General features: G+C 39.8%; 1 protein-coding gene across 1 annotated transcript in view; it reads left to right on the top strand.

Annotated features, from left to right (window-relative positions):
- IFT80 (intraflagellar transport 80) overlaps positions 1 to 8353 on the top strand; it is a 95621-nt gene extending 87268 nt beyond the window's left edge. The window contains exon 18 of the mRNA XM_080797091.1: positions 6653 to 8353. Within this exon, the coding sequence (XP_080653217.1) occupies positions 6653 to 6763 (111 nt within the window). The 3' untranslated portion in view covers positions 6764 to 8353. The remainder of the gene's footprint in view (positions 1 to 6652) is intronic.
- The last annotated feature ends 9530 nt before the right edge of the window (positions 8354 to 17883 follow it).

The raw sequence follows: 17883 nt of genomic DNA, 5'->3' as shown, positions 1-17883 counted from the left end.
AAAGAAAGAAAGAAAGAAATGCTCCTTTAACTCAGGAAATTGCAAAGGTTTCAGGAGCCCCGTGTCAGGAACCAAGGTCAAAGACCAAATATTAGAACAAAAGATGCTCCTAGTGTTCTTGTCACTTAGGAAATTAAGAGTTTCAGGAGTTATCTGCTTGGAACTGGGAGCCAAAACCAATATATATATTTTCTGTTATCTCACACCATATTTAGCACACTAAGTGTTGTGATCTGCATTTTTGCACTTCAGAACAGTTCACAAGGTAGTAAAGCCTTTGGGGCCATTCTTAGAGTTTCTGCAGTGCAGTTTCAACATCTGGATCTGGGATAGACACGAGTTGTCTATTTCTTGGTAGGAAGGAGTGTGTTTATTTGTTTGAGAGACACACGTGGGCTGAGCAGGGAGCCCAACGATTGGATGCAGGGCTCAATCCCAGGACTCCCAGATCCTGACCTGAGCCAAAGGCAGATGCTTAACAGACAGAGCCTCCCAGGTACCCAGAAAGGGGTGTATTTTCCAGATGTTCCACAGACTTTTTGTTTCATTCAGAACTTCAGTACTGAAAATGAATCCTCTGAGAGTTTGGGCTATGAGAGCTTACTATACTATTGGGACAAACTCAGGGCCCCTGGGATCCCTGAGGACGACATTCTTAATTCACAGAATATAACAGCCGCCACTACCACTACAGGGCTAAGCAGCCCAGAGAATCACCGATCACTTGATCTTTTTGTCACAGTTTTGAAAAAATGATGAGATGTTAAAACTGAGCACTCGGGGCACCTGGGTGGCTCAGTGGGTTAAGCCTCTGCCTTCGGCTCAGGTCATGGTCTCAGGGTCCTGGGATCGAGACCCGCATCGGGATCTCTGCTCAGCAGGGATCCTGCTTCCCCCCTCTCTCTGCTTGCTTCTCTTATGATCTCTCTCTCTGTCAAATAAATAAATAAAATCTTTTAAAATTAAAAAAAAAACTGAGCACTCACATTAAATTCACTTGATTGCATAATTTTTTTAAATTTTTTTATTTATTATTATTTTTTATAAACATATAATGTATTTTTATCCCCAGGGGTACAGGTCTGTGAATCGCCAGGTTTACACACTTCACAGCACTCACCATGGCACATACCCTCCCCAATGTCCATAACCCCACCCCCCTCTCCCGACCCCCCGACCCCCAGCAACCCTCAGTTTGTTTTGTGAGATTAAGAGTCACTTACGTTTTGTCTCCCTCCCGATCCCATCTTGTTTCATTTATTCTTCTCCTACCCCCCCTAACTCCCCATGTTGCATCTCCACTTCCTCGTATCAGGGAGATCATGTGACAGTTGTCTTTCTCCAATTGACTTATTTCACTAAGCATGATACCCTCTAGTTCCATCCATGTCGTGGCAAATGGCAAGATTTAATTTCTTTTGACGGCTTGATTGCATAATTTTTAAACAGATTCATACTACTCTGTTTCTTCATCATCTTTGCCATCAATATTTTTTTCGGTATTTTCACATTAGGTGCTTTAGAGGATGCAGAAAATATAATTCTTACCTTCAAATTTATAATTATCATAATTTATATTATAAATATTGCATTATTATAATCAAAATATTTTAGATAACAAAAATTTAACATTGTTACCTTTTTTTCTTATTATCTATGTATGCAGCTGTTACCAAAATGTAATAACTTCAATCACAAGAGTGGCAGAAATCTTCAAAATGGGATAACTAGAACAACATGACTTTGTGGTATTTTGAGGGTTTTTTTTTAACCCTGAAACTGTATAGGTTACCTTGACTCCCCATGGTCCTGTGTTCTAGTATCCTCCTTTTTTTTTCTTCATTAATGTAATTTGGAAGCTAACTAGAAATTACAAAGCAGTATTTTAAGATGAAAATTACTTTTTACTTAAAAATTCCCACTGTTTATCTAAGCCAAAATTTTGATTATATAAACGAGAACTATGAGTTAAATAGAAAGAGATCATTAAAAACTGAGAAATTAGGGGAGCCTATGTGGCTCAGTCAGTTGAGCATCTGACTCTTGGTTTCAGCTCAGGTCCTGATCTCAGGGTCATAAGATCTAGCCCCACAACAGGCTCTGTGCTGAACGTGGAGCCTGCTGGAGGTTCTTTCTCTCCCTCTCGCCCTCCCCATTCTCACTTTCTCTCTCTCTCTCTCTCACACACACACACACACACACACACACACCCAAAAGAAATAAATCTTTTTTAAAAACTGAGAAATTTATTCTGGATATGTGGTGAATTCTGGTGGGCTCACAGTGCATAGTGTGAAACCTTATAAGTGAAAAGTTTCATATACAATTGTACTTACGAGCTCTGAAATGTTATTTGGGCATTTCTTGTTTAAAATATGGAAACCTGGGATTCATACAAAATGGACTGTCTTCTGAGAACCCTAACTAGAGTCATTATGCCTGGTCTACAATCGTGTTCAATAAATACTTGTAAAATAATCTGCAATTCTGGCAAATAAAATTCACTCTACCGAATATATGCTGTACAAGAAGAAAAGTAGAAAAACCAGGAAATGTTTAAAACATTATTCCAGGAGAAAGAAAACAGTGGAAATATAAACAAACCAATAGCTTGTGGGCAGAATTTCAGAAGGTATAGAATTTTGAAAAAGATCGAGAAGTTCAAACAAACCACTTTAGGCATAGCTACTTCCTAAGCTCTTTTGCAGGTTTTAAAGCCTTATAATTTTATGAGGTCCTGAGACACAAAACCCAAGAGAAATTGTTAGGTAATAGCTCATCTGCTAGGTAGTTACCTTTTCTTTATTCAATGTTTATTGAGCACTTTGGGCAGACAATGTACTCCCCTTGCTATTTTGAATGTAAAAGTAAACATGGCAGACACTGACCCGGTAGGAGATTACTATAATAGGTCCACCAGAAGATGGAAAGGGTAAGATTAATGTAAAAAAAAAAAAAATCGGTTGTAAAATCAAGAGAACACTGTGGCTCGGGGTGGGAGGAGAGGTGGTTAAGTTGGCCAGCAAGACATTTGAGAGCAACTTCAACATTTCTAATATGGGTGACTGGTAGATGGGGAGAGATACCATTAATCTAGATAAGGAACATGAAAATATACATGTTTTAGACCTTTTGAGTTTGAATACATGAAAATACACATTTTTTGTTTGAAGTCCCAGTGGGGTATCCAGATGGAGATATCTAATGGGCAATTGGAAATATAATTGTGAACACTGAAGATATTGACAAAGGAGCAATCAGGACGTGATAAATAGATTTATGGTCATGACCATGTAGGCATAGTTGAAGCTATGTGAGTTGATGTGATCTCCTAGGGAAAGTATTAAAAAAGTTGTGGTTGGAACCCTGATGAATACTAACAGTTAGGAGGTTGTCTAGGGAAAAGATACAGGAGGGAAAAAGAACATTTAGAAAACTGGAAAGAACATTTAGAAAGGAGAGCGCAAACCAGGAGTGAGTGATATACAGTCTGAGATTTTTCAAAGCGCTGTGGTCAGCAAGGTCCAGGGAATGCTTCTACACCAGGGCCGTTTTCTTCGTTTTGTCATCATGCTCTTCCCCAGATATATGCATAGACTCATTCGTCTCTTGTAGGTCTTCAAATCAGCTTCTCAGGGAGGCCTTTTCTTACCACTCTGTTTGAAACATAACACCCATTCCCCCCAACGCCACCCTGGCACTCACTCTTTTCCTTCCCTGTTTTCAAAACTCTTACCACTTCTCACATTTTGTATATTTTTATAGACTCCATTGTTACCTTTGCTATTCTTTCTATGAAGACTGATTTTTATCTTTTTGTTCACTGCTGAATCGTTGCACCTAGAACAATCTTTGGCATATAGTAAGCACCAAATATTTTTTGACTGCATAGTTGAATCATATATAGGATGAAGAATAAAAATACTTAATAGTGGCATTAGTGAAAAGTTTATGAAGTATAGTAGGAACATGGTCACATTACAGTGCTCTGGGGAGAAAATGAGAGTCAGGAATGAGAAGAATGAGAGTGGTAGTTTGCAGGGAGACAGTATTGAGGGGGAAGAATGCTAAGGAGCAGCCAGTGAAGAGAAGGAAATTGAATATATAAGTGATAACTGAAGGCAGATGTCCCAGTGGAGTGGAAGAAGATGGGATTGGGGACATATGTGAAGAGGTTAGCCTAAGAGAGAAGGGAAAGAGCTAGAGATGGATACAGATGTAGGTAAGTTTGTGTGAAGAAGGAAATTAAGTGAATACATGTCTGATGGCCACTGTATTGTCTGTACAGAGGAAGCTGATTTTCAGCAGAGAGTAAGAGAGTGGGTAGAAAGCCATTTGGTATGATTTTGAAATTACTTCCATGTGAATAAGAATTTACCAGAGACTAGAATAAGAAGTGCCAAATAGTACTGACCCTCCCTATAGTATAAAAAGGTGTATCTTGGGGCGCCTGGGTGCCTCTGTGGGTTAAGCCTCTGCCTTCAGTTCAGGTCATGATCCCAGAGTCCTGGGATCAAGCCCCGCATCTGGCTCTCTGCTCAGCAGGGAGCCTGCTTCCCTCACCCCCTTTTGCCTGCCTCTCTGCCTACTTGTGATTTCTGTCAAATAAATAAATAAAATCTTTAAAAAAAAATGTATCTTTGTGTAGAAGTCAGTCACTTGAAAGTTGTCATGAGTACATCCTTATCTAATACCCACTAATAAAAATACTCTAAGAACTAAATTATCTGTAGAACACTATTCTAAAACTGGATTAATGCCAGAGTGAAAGTGAAACATTTATTTTCAGTAGGATAGCTATCAACTGACACCCTCATCTGTACTATGACAAGTGACTAATACAGATGTCATCAATTTGCTTGATGGATTTCTGGTGCAACAGAGTGACAGTTGTGTAGTGCATGGTTAATATATGGTTTTATTGTGATGGATGTGAGAAACGTGTGTAAGTCAATTCAAGGCTGGAAGAAGGCCAAGACATTAATCAGGTTTTGTCTTTCTCTTTGCGAATGTTTTGTTAGACACAGAAACGAGTGTTTTGCCATTTAAAAATATCAAGCTCTGGCCTGATTGAAAAATCAGTCTTTCAAATAATTTAACATTTGTTCTACCTTTCAATGAGCTGTCACTTGCGTCTTACCACAGACATTCATCTTCTATGAGTAAGCGGGATTCTTTTAATTCATCTATTTTATATATTATAGACAAGTATATGGAATTATCTTCTTAAAAAAATTGACCCAAATATCCACAAATTACAGAAATTTAGTTGAAGGATATTAGAATAAAAAAGAACCACATACTTAGTTCCATCAACTTCCAGCACAAAATAAAAGAGGCATGGGGGCACCTGGGTGGCTCAGTTAAGCTCTGACTCTTGATTTCTGCTCATGTCATGATCTCAAAGTTGTAGAATGGGCCTGCTTCTGGCTCCACACTCAGCAGAATCGGTTTGAGATTTTCTCTCTCTTTCTCTCTCCCTTTGCCCCTCCCCCCTGTGTATGTGTTCTCTCTCTCCCATCCTCCCTCTCTCATATAAAGCTTTAAAAAAAAAAAAAAAAAGGCATGAGGTCCTGATAAGGTTAAATTAATCTCCCAGGTACTTGAAAGAAATCCGCTCAGGCAGCATGTAGTACCTCAGTCTGGTTTAATGCTACTTATTTCACACAACTCTGCTATGTGGAGGTGGAAAACCTATTCACTTTTGGCTCAGTCTCAAAGTTTGGGTTTATTTCATTGTAAATCAGAGTTAGTTTAATCTAGGCCCCAATTTTTCTGTGTCTTTCCTGAGAGAATACACATTCCTAAAGTAGTGATCTCCAAACTTTTATAAACAATAGAATGCTTTTTCCTGAAGAAATTGTTCATAGAACTCTGAGCGGAGTCCATTGCTAACATCCAGTGTAATGAGCTTAGGGGAAAGGTAGGGCAGAGGGTACTGCATCATGGATCAAAGGGAAGAACAGGGGTGCCTAGCTGACTCTTGATCTCCCAGTTGTGAATTTGAGCTCCAGGTTGGGCCTAGAGATCTAAAAAAAAAAAAGGAAACAAGAATGGTACCACTTGTGATTGTTTTTGTGTCCCCAGCCTTGCTTACCCACTGTGCTTCCTTTAATATCTTTTTTGCCATTGTCTAAACCATCACAATGTCTATATTACTTAAAAAGTTGATGCCAAGCAGCCACTTTTTCAGAGTATGCTCAGGAGAAGCAAGTGCTCCTCTATCCTTCCTTATAGCTAGGCTTCTAATGGAAACCTCAGTATTTAAGAGGTGAAGTGCTAACCCATGGCTTCATGGCGAGGACCCTATCCATTTTTCTCCTTTTTCACCTTCTCCTCTTGTCCCTGAGGCACCGTGCTGAATCCTAAGACTCCATGGGACTCTTTAGATGTACCTTTTATAAATAGCTACAACTAGATTTTGGTCTTTTCAATCATAATAAGAGTCTTTGCCTTTTGTTGTGGTAATTGTTCTCTTTGATCTTATTCTTAAAGGTATTTTTTTAGCAGTATTTTATGACTTGTCTTTCATGCTCTCTTTTTTTGCTAGTGATTTAGAAGCTATTCTATTTTTGTTTGCTCTTGGTTACCTTGAATTAAGCAAAAATATGTTATACTATATCAGTATGTTTCTTCTTTTCTTCTTTTGCAGCTCCAAATAGATTGGGAGAAAGTCAGAGCCAAAATTGAGATGGAAATTACTAAAGAACGAGAGCGATCATCAAGCAGCCAGTCCAGCAAGAATATAGGTCTAAGGCACTAAATTTCTTGCTTACCTCAGAGAAGTTTTACCTTTTGAAACTAATTCTGATTAATCAAGGATTATCATATTTTCAGTGCTTAAAAAAGGCAGTATCTTTAAGTATAAGCACTTGCTATGCAATACTAAAAGTACATTCAAAAAGACTAATCATAAAGTAATTGACATAATTTCGTCTTTTATATATTTTAGTCCAATAATTAGCAAAATATTCCTATATGTTTATGTAGTGTTGCTTACATTCCAGTTTTTTGTCCATTATTTTATCCCTGAATCTTCAGCATGAACAAATATTAATTCTGATAATAAAACATTGGACTCTTAAAAACGTACATTATCATTAATTTTTATTCAACCTCTAAATTATAAGATGTTCAAAAGTTTATTTATACAAAAAAATACATGAGGATGGATTTATGAAAATGTATGTATATTTGTACATCAATGTTCATAGCAGGACTATTCACAGTAGCAAAAACGTGGAGAAAAAAGATGTCTATCACCAGATGATCGGATAAACAAAATGTGATAGAGAAATACAGTGGAATATTATTCAGCCTTTAAAAGGAAGGAAATTCTGACACATGCTACAACATGGATGAACCTTGAAAATACTGTGCAAAGTGAAATAAACCAGACTATTATATGACCCCACTTATATGAGGTGCCTACAGTAGGGAAGTTCATTGAGACAGAAGAAATAGTGGTTGCCAGGCTCTGGGGGGAGGTGGAAATGTGGCGTTATTGTTTAATGAGTACAGAATTCTGGTTTGGGGTGAATGGGGTCTGGAAATGGTGATGATGGTTGCACAGCATCATGGATATACTTAATGCCACTGAATCGTACACTTAAAAATGGTTAAAATGGTAAATTTTGTTCTTACCATTATTTTAGAAATATATCTAGAATGGGCAAAAAATGTTTTCCTCATTCCTTTCCTGACTTGAGAATGTTCAGGCACTAGGTCCTGGAGTCTGAATTTGTGAAAATCTTAAATGATAAACCTTTTAGTCTACCTTAATTCAGTATGTCCTAGAATTATTGCCACAAAAGCTTTTGATCACTAATACAAATACTCTTTAGAAAAAGTCCTCCATGAAGTAAATTTTGGAAAGGTAGATTATAGACTGGGTATATGCATATGCGTTAGAAAGTGATTACCTTGGGACGCCTGGGTGGCTCATTGGTTGAGCGGCTGCCTTTGGCTCAGGTCATGATCCTGGGGTCCTAGGATTGAGTCCTGCATCGGGCTCCTTGCTTGGTGGGGAGCCTGCTTCTCTCTCTCTCTGCCTGCTTGTGCCCTCTCTCTGTCTCTGTCAAATAAATAAATAAAAATCTTAAAAAAAAAGAAAAAGAAAAAAGTGATTACCTCTCTCACCCCCATTTTAATGAATATATTTAGATTTCTTTTATGAAAATGTTTCTGACTTTTCAGCGTATTTCTTTTCTTTTCTGGAACGTTGAAATGTTCTGTTCTTCATCCAGCTGCTGGGTGTAAGAGTGAGTTCAGTTTGTGAGATATGATTGAGCAGTTTTCTTATAAGTTGTACTTATTTATATGTTTTATACTGTTATATTCCAATAAAAAGTTTAAAAAGAAAAATGGTTAAAAGGTTAAATTTTGTTTATTTTACTATAATTTAAAAAGCTAAAAAAATATAATGAAATATGTCTGCATTCTAACAATTCTGATACCAACAAGGTGTTCTACAATTCAATTCTGACACTACCCAGAGTTAGTGTCAGGTCCCACAAACTAGAGGACAGGATCCCCAACCAGACTGCTCTTATTTCAGTTGCCAGCCATATGCGGGGACCCCAGGATAGCCACACTTCTGACTTGGCTGCAAATTTGAGGATTCCTACCATACCCACTTAAGGTTTGATAGTTCACTATAATTACTCACTGAGCTCACTGAAATGCTTTACATTCAACTACAGTTTTATTATAAAAGACACAACCCAGGAGCAGCCAAGGATAAGAGATGCATAGAGCAAGGTCCAAGAGAAAGGAGAGATCTGGGGGGAAAGCAGGGCAGCATAGGGCTTCCATTACCTCTCTTCATGTGATCCAGGACCGTCATCCTCCCCATACATTGATGTGCTCACCAACCAGGAAGCTCTCATAGGCCTTGCTGTCCTGAATTTTTAATCAGGGTTTTATTACATAGGTATAATTGATTAAATCACTGGCCATGTGATCGAACTCTGTCTCCTTGGAGGCCAGGTGGCTGAAAGTTTTAGCCCTCCAACCATGTGGTTCTTCTGCAGGCCAGTCCTCATGCTGAAGCTGTCTAGCCCCCATCACTCACTCACACACACCGCACCACACCACACCACACCACACCACACGTATGCCTCATTAGCATAACAAAGACACTCCTGTCATTTAAGGAAATTCAAAGGGTTTTGTATAATTGAGCTAAAAGACAATCTCATCTCTTGCTCTAAGCTTCTTTCCAAGCATTAATATTGGAATTTTCTCATTGCAAAACAAATTTATTTATTCTTAGCCAGTCTTCCTCCCCTCCATCTATACCCAAACCTTTTCACTTTTGGAAGTTACCTTAGGTTCAACCACTGTGCTGGTCTAGATTGCAAGCAACAACAAGCCTAGCAAGTGCCTCCCCCTTAGTCTGCTCCCATTCATGTAGGATAGGGTTATACAGGCACAGACCTAGTCGGGTATTTCTATCCATAGGCTATATGGTTTATTCATTGTTAGCTCCTAAAATTGCCAGATAGAGTGAAAGCACAGCCCTTAGGAATTCTGGCCCTTAGGCCCTTAGGCCCTTAGGAATCCTGACAAATACTTTAAAATAGTTTGTTGCAGTTTGTTGCTCGGCCCACCCCGAGATTCGGCTGCATGGTTCGGTAAGCGGTGCATGTGGCCCTGGAGATCCTGGTGGCCTGGCTCTGTGTCCCCGTGGTCATCAACCTGCTGAGTCTCACGCGGGTCATGAACACCCTCCCAGGATCGTCAACACATACGGCACCTTCGGAAGCATCACTAAGGAGAGCACGGAGGTCATCCTGCAGGGCACAGTCAGCCCCAACGCCAGCAGGCCTGCACCCTGTGGGAGGACTATGAGTTCAAGTGCAAGAGGGGTGACCCAGGGCGGCGGCCAAGCTACATCTCCCCCTACCACCACCACCTGGACTGGCTCATGTGGTTCCCGGCCTTCCAGACCACATGGTCTACAAAGCACAATAAGTGGATCATCTACCTGGCAGCCAAGCTCCTGGCCAGCGACGCCACAGCTCTGTCCCTACTGGCCCTCAGCCCTCCGGAAAACAGGGCGCCCCCCAGGTGGGTCCGGGGAGAGCACTCCAGGTACAGGTTCAGCCTCCCTGGGGGCCCCGCAAGCTGTCACAGGAAAGTGGTGTGTCCGCAGGAGGACCTACCCCCACCTTCCCCGCCCAGCCTCCGGAAACCGAGAGAACTACTTCCGGTTAGGGGCGTGGCCACACCCGGAACTGCAGTGGAAGCAGCCCCAGCCCCAGGCCCATGCGTGACCAATAAAGCGCGAAGGCCTGGAAAAAAAAAATTCCTTCTTCTAGCGCTGTAGTTGCAGCCTTGACCCAGGGACCACGGCACCAGGTAGGAAAAAGAAAATTGAGGTGATGTGGGAAAGGAAAGAAAAGTATAGCTGTTGTACCAGGATCCTCCCCCACCCTTTGAGTCCAGATCCAGAATAGTGGGAACACTCCCCTAGCCCCTCATGTTGAACGTGAGCACACACTCGTGAAGGCATGTAAACCAGCCTTTTTTGACTCTCTCCACCCACCACCCACACCCATTTAGATAACCAATGTTTGATTGCCTGTTCTAATTCTTTACCAAAGTACTACCCTGAGGAAGATACAGGAAGGAGTCCCTCTTTATCTGTGGTGTTCGTTTCCACCGTTTTAGATACTGGTGGTCAGCCATGGTCCAGAAACAGGTGTTCCTCCTTCTGACCTATTGTCCGATGGTCAGTAGTCGCCAAACACCATATCCCAATGCCTACATCATTCTCACTTTATGTCATCAGGAGAAGGGTGAGTACAGCACAATGAGATATTTTGAGAGAGGGAGAGAGATGACATTCCCATAACTTTTATTGTAGTATATTGTTACAATTGTTCTGTTTTATTAGTAGTTATTCTCTTATTGTGCTTAATTTATAAATTATATGTTATCATCGGTATGTATGTATAGAAAAGAATATAGTGTACTTAGGGTTTGGTACTACCTGCCGTTTTCAGGTATGCATTGGGGATCTCAGAACATATCCCTCTATGGACAAAGAGGGCTACTGTTTTTCTCTGCCCACTATTGGACATGATGGGCTGTAGAGTGTGTTCCTTGGTCTGAAGAAATGTGACTCAGTGGTCCAGATCAGTGCAATACCTTCTACTCCGGTTCCTCCATAGTACTCTGAACCTTTGCCTCTACCACCGGGTAAGCAAAGCTCAACCCAGAGTCAGTGTCCATTTCTGTCAGGGCCCACTTGTAGCCCCCAGTGCTCCAGGCATCAGTCGGACTTGCCGCTGTGCACAACGACTCCCTGCAGAGCATCTTCCCCATAGCCATCTGCAGTCCCTAAATCTCTCTTGTTGGCAGACAGAACAGTTCCTGTTGGCATTTTGTGCCTCCACAGATGCAAAAGGGATATGTCTAGAGTCAACCCCTCTCTTCAGTGTTTCAGTCCACTCACTTCATTAACCTGGTGGCTACCTCAAGTGAGCACACCTGGGTGTCTGCTCACCATTTCTAAACATCTTCTGATGCTGGAAGAGGGTTCTTCTGATGGGCATTGACTGTTTGAATGCACCCTTCAGATTTCCACAGTGATTTCCATATGGCCATGCCCCGGAAAAGCACCCCGTTCGTAGTCCAGTCTTCCACTGCCCATCCGCCTCACCGTATGGCCAGGCCATTCCAGTGCCTGTGAGTAGGTCAAAATCCAGACATAAGGGTAAACAGCATGCAGTGCAGCTCGCTGAGCCAATTTGTTTTTACCTTTTTCGATCCGAGTGGTGGCCTTCCAAACCCAGTGTCTTGTGTTCATGTTGGAACTGCTGTCCATAAGCCAAGCAGCTGTTTGTTGGTCTGTTGAGAGCTGTTTACAGGCTCTGTGCAAGTGATGCTAGAATCCTGCAGCTCCTCACATGGTTCCAGAGTCAGTCCTGGGGAAGACAGGCTACCTGCTCATGAACATGCTGTGGAACTCCATGTGTTGCCCTGATGGTGTGTTCCTGCTCAGACCATTTCTGTTCTATGACAGAATCTCCTGGGTGCTGCCTTCCTCTTAGAGCATTTCTCTGACATCACCCAAGGTATCCTTATTTTATGTTTTTCAGTCAGAGGCAATTTCAGTTAGTGTCTGGTAGCAAGCTAGTCATTGCTCCTCCAAATGGAAATTGTCTTGTCCAGAGTTCCAGTAGCTGTCACTGGGAGGTGCTCCCACACTTTTGTCATAAGCCCCATCTACACTCCACATGAAGCTCTTGTGCAGAGGATCTGCCCCTACCAGCACTCTAGCCTCTGTTCTATATTGCATGGGCCTGAGCAATCTTACTCATTCCCATTTAGTGTGTCTAATGACTATGACTTGAAGGAAGGATTTACATGACTTCTGTTTTACAATGCTAGGTTTATGTTCTCCAGTCAGACACAATATCCATTCCCATAATTCATTCCGGTAAGAGTCATAACCACCTCACATAAAGCTTGTTGAAATAGATCAGTTTTTGTCCAGACTGTTACCTTAATCCCATCACCTCTTGGATTCCTCTGCCCTCTCCTCTCCATTATTTTTCCAGCATATCAATGTGTTTACCAGCTAGGAAGATTCTCCCAGTCTCAGTGTCCCAACTTTTGTTGTTGTAGTTGTTGTGCACTCTTGATAAAATCACTGGCCTTGTGATTCATCTCTAGCCTTTGTCTTCTCCCTGGAGGCCAGGTGGCTTAAGAGTGTAGCCCTCAAATCACCTTGCTGCTTTTTCTAGTAACTAGCACCCATCCTGGAGCTACTAAGGGCTCCTAGAGTCACTTTATTAGTATAAGGCACTCCCCTCTCTCAAGAAATTCCAAGGGCTTTGGAAGCTCTGTGCCAAAAACCAGGGACAAAGACCAGAGATATTCTTTATTAAATCACAATATCACTCTCACAGTCATAATGTGTATTTATGTTCTTTTGTCTTACACTTGAAAAAATATCTTATAGAAACTTCTTGGTTGGTTTAAACTAATAATTTCATGCATTTTAGGGGATTTGATCTAATTTGGTGCTTTTTTAATGTACATATAAATATTTTTATGTATTTCATAACCATCAAATAAAGAAGATGGTTCATACAGAATGCCTGGGGTCTGGCCCCATTACAGATGAGTGAGATTTTAGGGGGCATGGTGATCCCTCCAAAAATGCTTTGGGGGGGCGCCTGGGTGGCTCAGTGGGTTAAAGCCTCTGCCTTCAGTTCAGGTCATGATCCCAGGGTCCTAGAATGAAGCCCCACATCGGGCTCTCTGCTCTGGCAGGGAGCCTGCTTCCCCCTCTCTCTCTGCCTGCCTCTCTGCCTACTTGTGATCTCTCTCTCTCTCTGTCAAATAAATAAATAAAATGTTTTAAAAAAATGCTTTGGCACAAAGACTGTGGTACATGGAACATTAAGTTATAATAAATGGAATATAAAACATAAGTTATAATAAAAATACATTTAAAGCAAATGTATTTTAGAAAGTGGTTTACTATAGAAAACGGTTACCATGAGTATCAATGGAAGAATATCTTCAAATATCTGTCATTTTGTACTTAGAGAAAATATATTCATTTCTGAAAACATAATGGTACATAAATCCTGTTTAGATAAATACCTCAAACATATTTTTCTTGTCAATTCTTATATTGGAAAAAATCAGAATTCACAAGGTACAGAGTATTAAAAAGTAATATCCATAATAAAAATATATGGATATATGGATTTGTTGATCTGCAGGTAGAACTGTGGCAAAATCACTTGTCAGATTTCTTTAAACACCATCTGCAGAAGCCAAAGAGAAGGTGATGAAGCAACTCTTTTTTTTTAAAGAAACCCATCTTTACCTTCCCCTTGCCCACAGCCTGTATATTATCAGTATATCCTGCTCAGTGGGCCAAAAAAATGTGTAATATTTTCGCAAGCTTATATTGCCTGTAACAAAGTCATTTTCTCATTTTGCCTTCTTTCCTCCAAAGCTACTCTGTCTCCACAACTTGGCCTGAGCTGCTGGACATCACTCTCTGGCCATTTTATGCTCACCAAACACTGTGTAATTTTTTAAATGTAGCAATTTCTAACATGGATGGTTTCAAAACAATTTAGAGCAATTCAACTTTTCAGAGGTTTCTAGATGTTCTAGATGATCAAAAAATGCTCTTTTATTCTAATAACTTCTACTGTAAAGTAACATTCATATTAAATTGTTTAATTGGAGAAACACTTTAATAGTTCTATGGAAATAAGGCAAGTATAAAGTGGCTGTAAGCTTAACTTCCATGTTTTAGCTAGCCAGAGTCTGCAGGGCCAGCTGCAGCTACAAAAACTAACCCCAGATCCTGCTTTGTTATTAAAAGGATTTTGAATTCTGAAAAAAGTAAAATAAAATAAAAAATAAAATAGGGTGTAATGGGGTGGTGTCACTGAGAAGGTACAATTTGAGGAAACACTTCAAGGAAATAATGCTCAATTTAAAGTTCTGCCAAATAACATATAGGAAAACTATCAAATAAAATTCCTATTCTGTGAGTTTATGTTACCCTTCTTTAACATAATTTAAAACATTCTAATCTATAAAAGTCTAATCGATAAAATCTATAAAAATTCTGCATGGTTTTGACATTAATAGTATCCAATCATACATAACATGGCTTATCTGTGAATAGAATTTATTTACATGGTCATAATAATGTAAACACTGAATATTTGTCTAAACAAATTATAATTATTTAGGTTCATAATCCCATATCTGAAACCCTTGGGCCAAATATGTTTCAGAATTCAAATCTGTGGGATGCATGGGTGGCTTAGTTGGTTAAGCCTCTGCCTTTGGCTCAGGTCATGATCCCATGGTCCTAGGATCAAGTCCTGCACTGGGTTCCTTGCTCAGTGGGGAGCCTGCTTCTCCCTCTGCCTGCTGCTCCCCCTGCTTGTGCTCTCTCTCTCTCTCTGACACGTGAATAAAATCTTTTAAAAAAATTCACATTTGTTTGAGAAACACAATGGATGTTCAAAATTTTTTGTAATACAACAAATAGATAATTACAGAACATCCCTAGAAGGGTCTAACCTGTCACTCCCTAATCAAACGTATCAGTATTTCTGCAGCTCACACATATCAGTATTTCTGCAGCTCAATATGAATATTTATATTAAGCAATAAAAATTAGAAGTAGTTTCTCATCCGTTTTGCTGCCAAATGAGTTCAGGTTGGGTGAATTATGGAACAATGTTTTGGAACTGGGGTTATGGGATTGTGGGTTTATTTTGGAGGAATTGAGTACATATGTTGGAGAGGGATGGATGGAAGGGTAAAAAAAAATTTTTTTTTAATCTTCATTTTTTTCATAGTGGAAAGCAATAAATAATGCCAAAAACAAAAAAAAATCAGGAAATAATAGACATGCTATTTAGTGATTGGCAATAAATAGCAAGAGAGCCACCTAAAAGAGCTGGAAGCGGCTGCTTCTAGTAAGAGAGAGGGGCACTGAGAAGGAGCTTAGTCCTGCTGTTTTTCATAGCAGATCTCATAGAACTATTTGTCTACTTAAATCTGTGCATATATAACTTTGACAAAAACAGAAATGGACTCTTAAGGGAAAGTATGCTAACCCCGTATCTGACAAGGGACTTGCACCAGAATATCTAAAACACTATCAAATCTGAATGTAAAAAACAAACAATTCAATTAGAAAATGGGCAAAAGACATGAACAGACATTTTACCAAAGAGGATATACAGATGGCAAATACGGCTCATGAAAAGGTGTTCAACATCTTAGTCATTAGGGAAAGGCAAACTGCAACTTCAGCAATCAGAATGGCTAAAATAAAAACTGGTGACATCACGAAATGATGGCAAGGATATCAAGAAACTAGATCACTCATATATTGCCGGTAGGAACATAAAATATTCCAGCCACTAACAGAAGGAGTATGGCAGTGTCTTGTAGACTAACCATGCACATACCACATAACCCAGCAATTACAGTCTTAGGCATTTATCCCAGAGAAACGAAAACTTATGTTCGTGCAAAAAGCTGTACACAAATGTTCGTAGTAGCTCAATTCATAATAGCTAAGAGCTGAAAACAATGCAGAGATGTTTTGGTGGGTGAATGGTTTAACAAATTGTGGTACATCCATATCATGAAATACTATTCAACAGTTAAAACTATTGCTGTACACAACAACTTGGGTAGATCTCTAGGGGATTATGCCGACCAATCTCAAAAGGTTATTTACTGTACGATTCCATTTGTATGATGTTCTTAAAATAACAAAATATGGAGATGGAAAACAAATTAGTGGATGTCAGAAGTTAAGGATTAACTGGAGGGGGTGCCTGTGGCTATAAGGCTATAAAGGGTGGCATGAGGAGCTCTATAAAAATGGAATGATGCTTTGTCTTGATTGTGGTGGTGGTTACATGAAGCTACACATGTGATAAGATTGCACAGAAACAAAAACCTTCGGTGCAAAATAGTATTATGTATATTTACCATGAATACATCTCTATGAAGTAAAAATATACAGAGAATATTCTGGAAGGATATTCACCACACACTGGTTAAAGCTCAAGTTGAAGAAGTAGGCAGGGATTGAGGGTGGGTGTGTTAGCAGGGATTTTGTTGTAACATTTTCTTTTTTAAAGGAAGAAGTACTTGCTATTACCTGGGTAACTAAAAATTCAAAAAAAGACTGGAAGATCTATACATTTGTTGGAATATCTCAGTGTAGTGGCATAAACTATGGGTTTTAAAACAGGATTTTCTTGTATGTGTCTGAGTGCATTTATTTGTAATAGGATTTTATTACTGGTTTTTTTTTTCATTTAATGACATTATATCATGGACGTTTTCCCATATTAATAGATATCTTAGCACATCATTTTAAAAGCTACAGAGCTGGGGCGCCTGGGTGGTGCACGCATTCAAGGGTCAGACTCTTGGTTTCAGCTCAGGTCTGATCTCAGGGTCATGAGATGGAGCCCACTTCGGGCTCCACACTTAGTGTGGAGTCTGCTTGAGTTTTTCTCTCACTCTTCCTCTGCCTCTCCCCACTGCGCTGTCTCCGTTTCTCACTGGCTACAGAATGTCTCTTTGTATGATGGAGCAGAATTTATTTAATCAGTGTCCCACTATTGGATAATTAGGGAGTGTTCAATACTTCACCATTAGCAGTGCTTCAAAGGTTATCTCTTGCAATCAGATCTTTGCACGGGACCTTGATTGATTATTTCCATGGAATAGATTCTCTGCAGGGAAACTGCTGAAGCAAGGCTAGATATATTTTAAGGCTTTTGGTAAGTACTAAAGGGCTGCTTTGGATGGATTCTGGAATTCAGGGCCTCCTCAAAGCTCAATGTAGAAAACTCCTTCAGGGCCTCAAAGTCAGACTTGACCCTTCCTTTTTCACCTCATATATAGATTGTACTCTGTGCAAGGCTGTGAGAGTTTTACCCTCTAATATACTACATCTAGACTTCTTTTCAAAAGAAGAAATTGAGGCATGAAGAAGTTAAACAATTCAGCTGAAATCACAGCCCTAAAGAGCAGTGGATCTGAGGTCATGAGCCTCAACAACTTGGTCCCCTGCTGCTTTGGATTTTTAAAATTGATGGCATATAATTGACATATAATGCTGTATCAGTTTCAGGTATACAACGTAATGATTTGGTATTTGTATATATTGTGAAATGATCACAATAGGTCTGGTTAATATCCATCACCATACATAGTTATAAAAATTTTTTTCTTGTAATGAGAATTTTACGATCTGCTCTCGTAGCAACTTTCAAATAATACAAAGCACTGTAATGAACTGTAGTCACCATGCTGTACCTTAGATTCCCAGGACTTATTATCTTGTAACTAGAA

The sequence above is a fragment of the Martes martes genome (genome assembly GCF_963455335.1).
Source record: "Martes martes genome assembly, chromosome: 1".
Classification (NCBI taxonomy): Eukaryota; Metazoa; Chordata; class Mammalia; order Carnivora; family Mustelidae; genus Martes; species Martes martes.
Note: the sequence above shows the minus strand (reverse complement) of the source record. Positions and strands in the feature narration are given on the sequence as shown.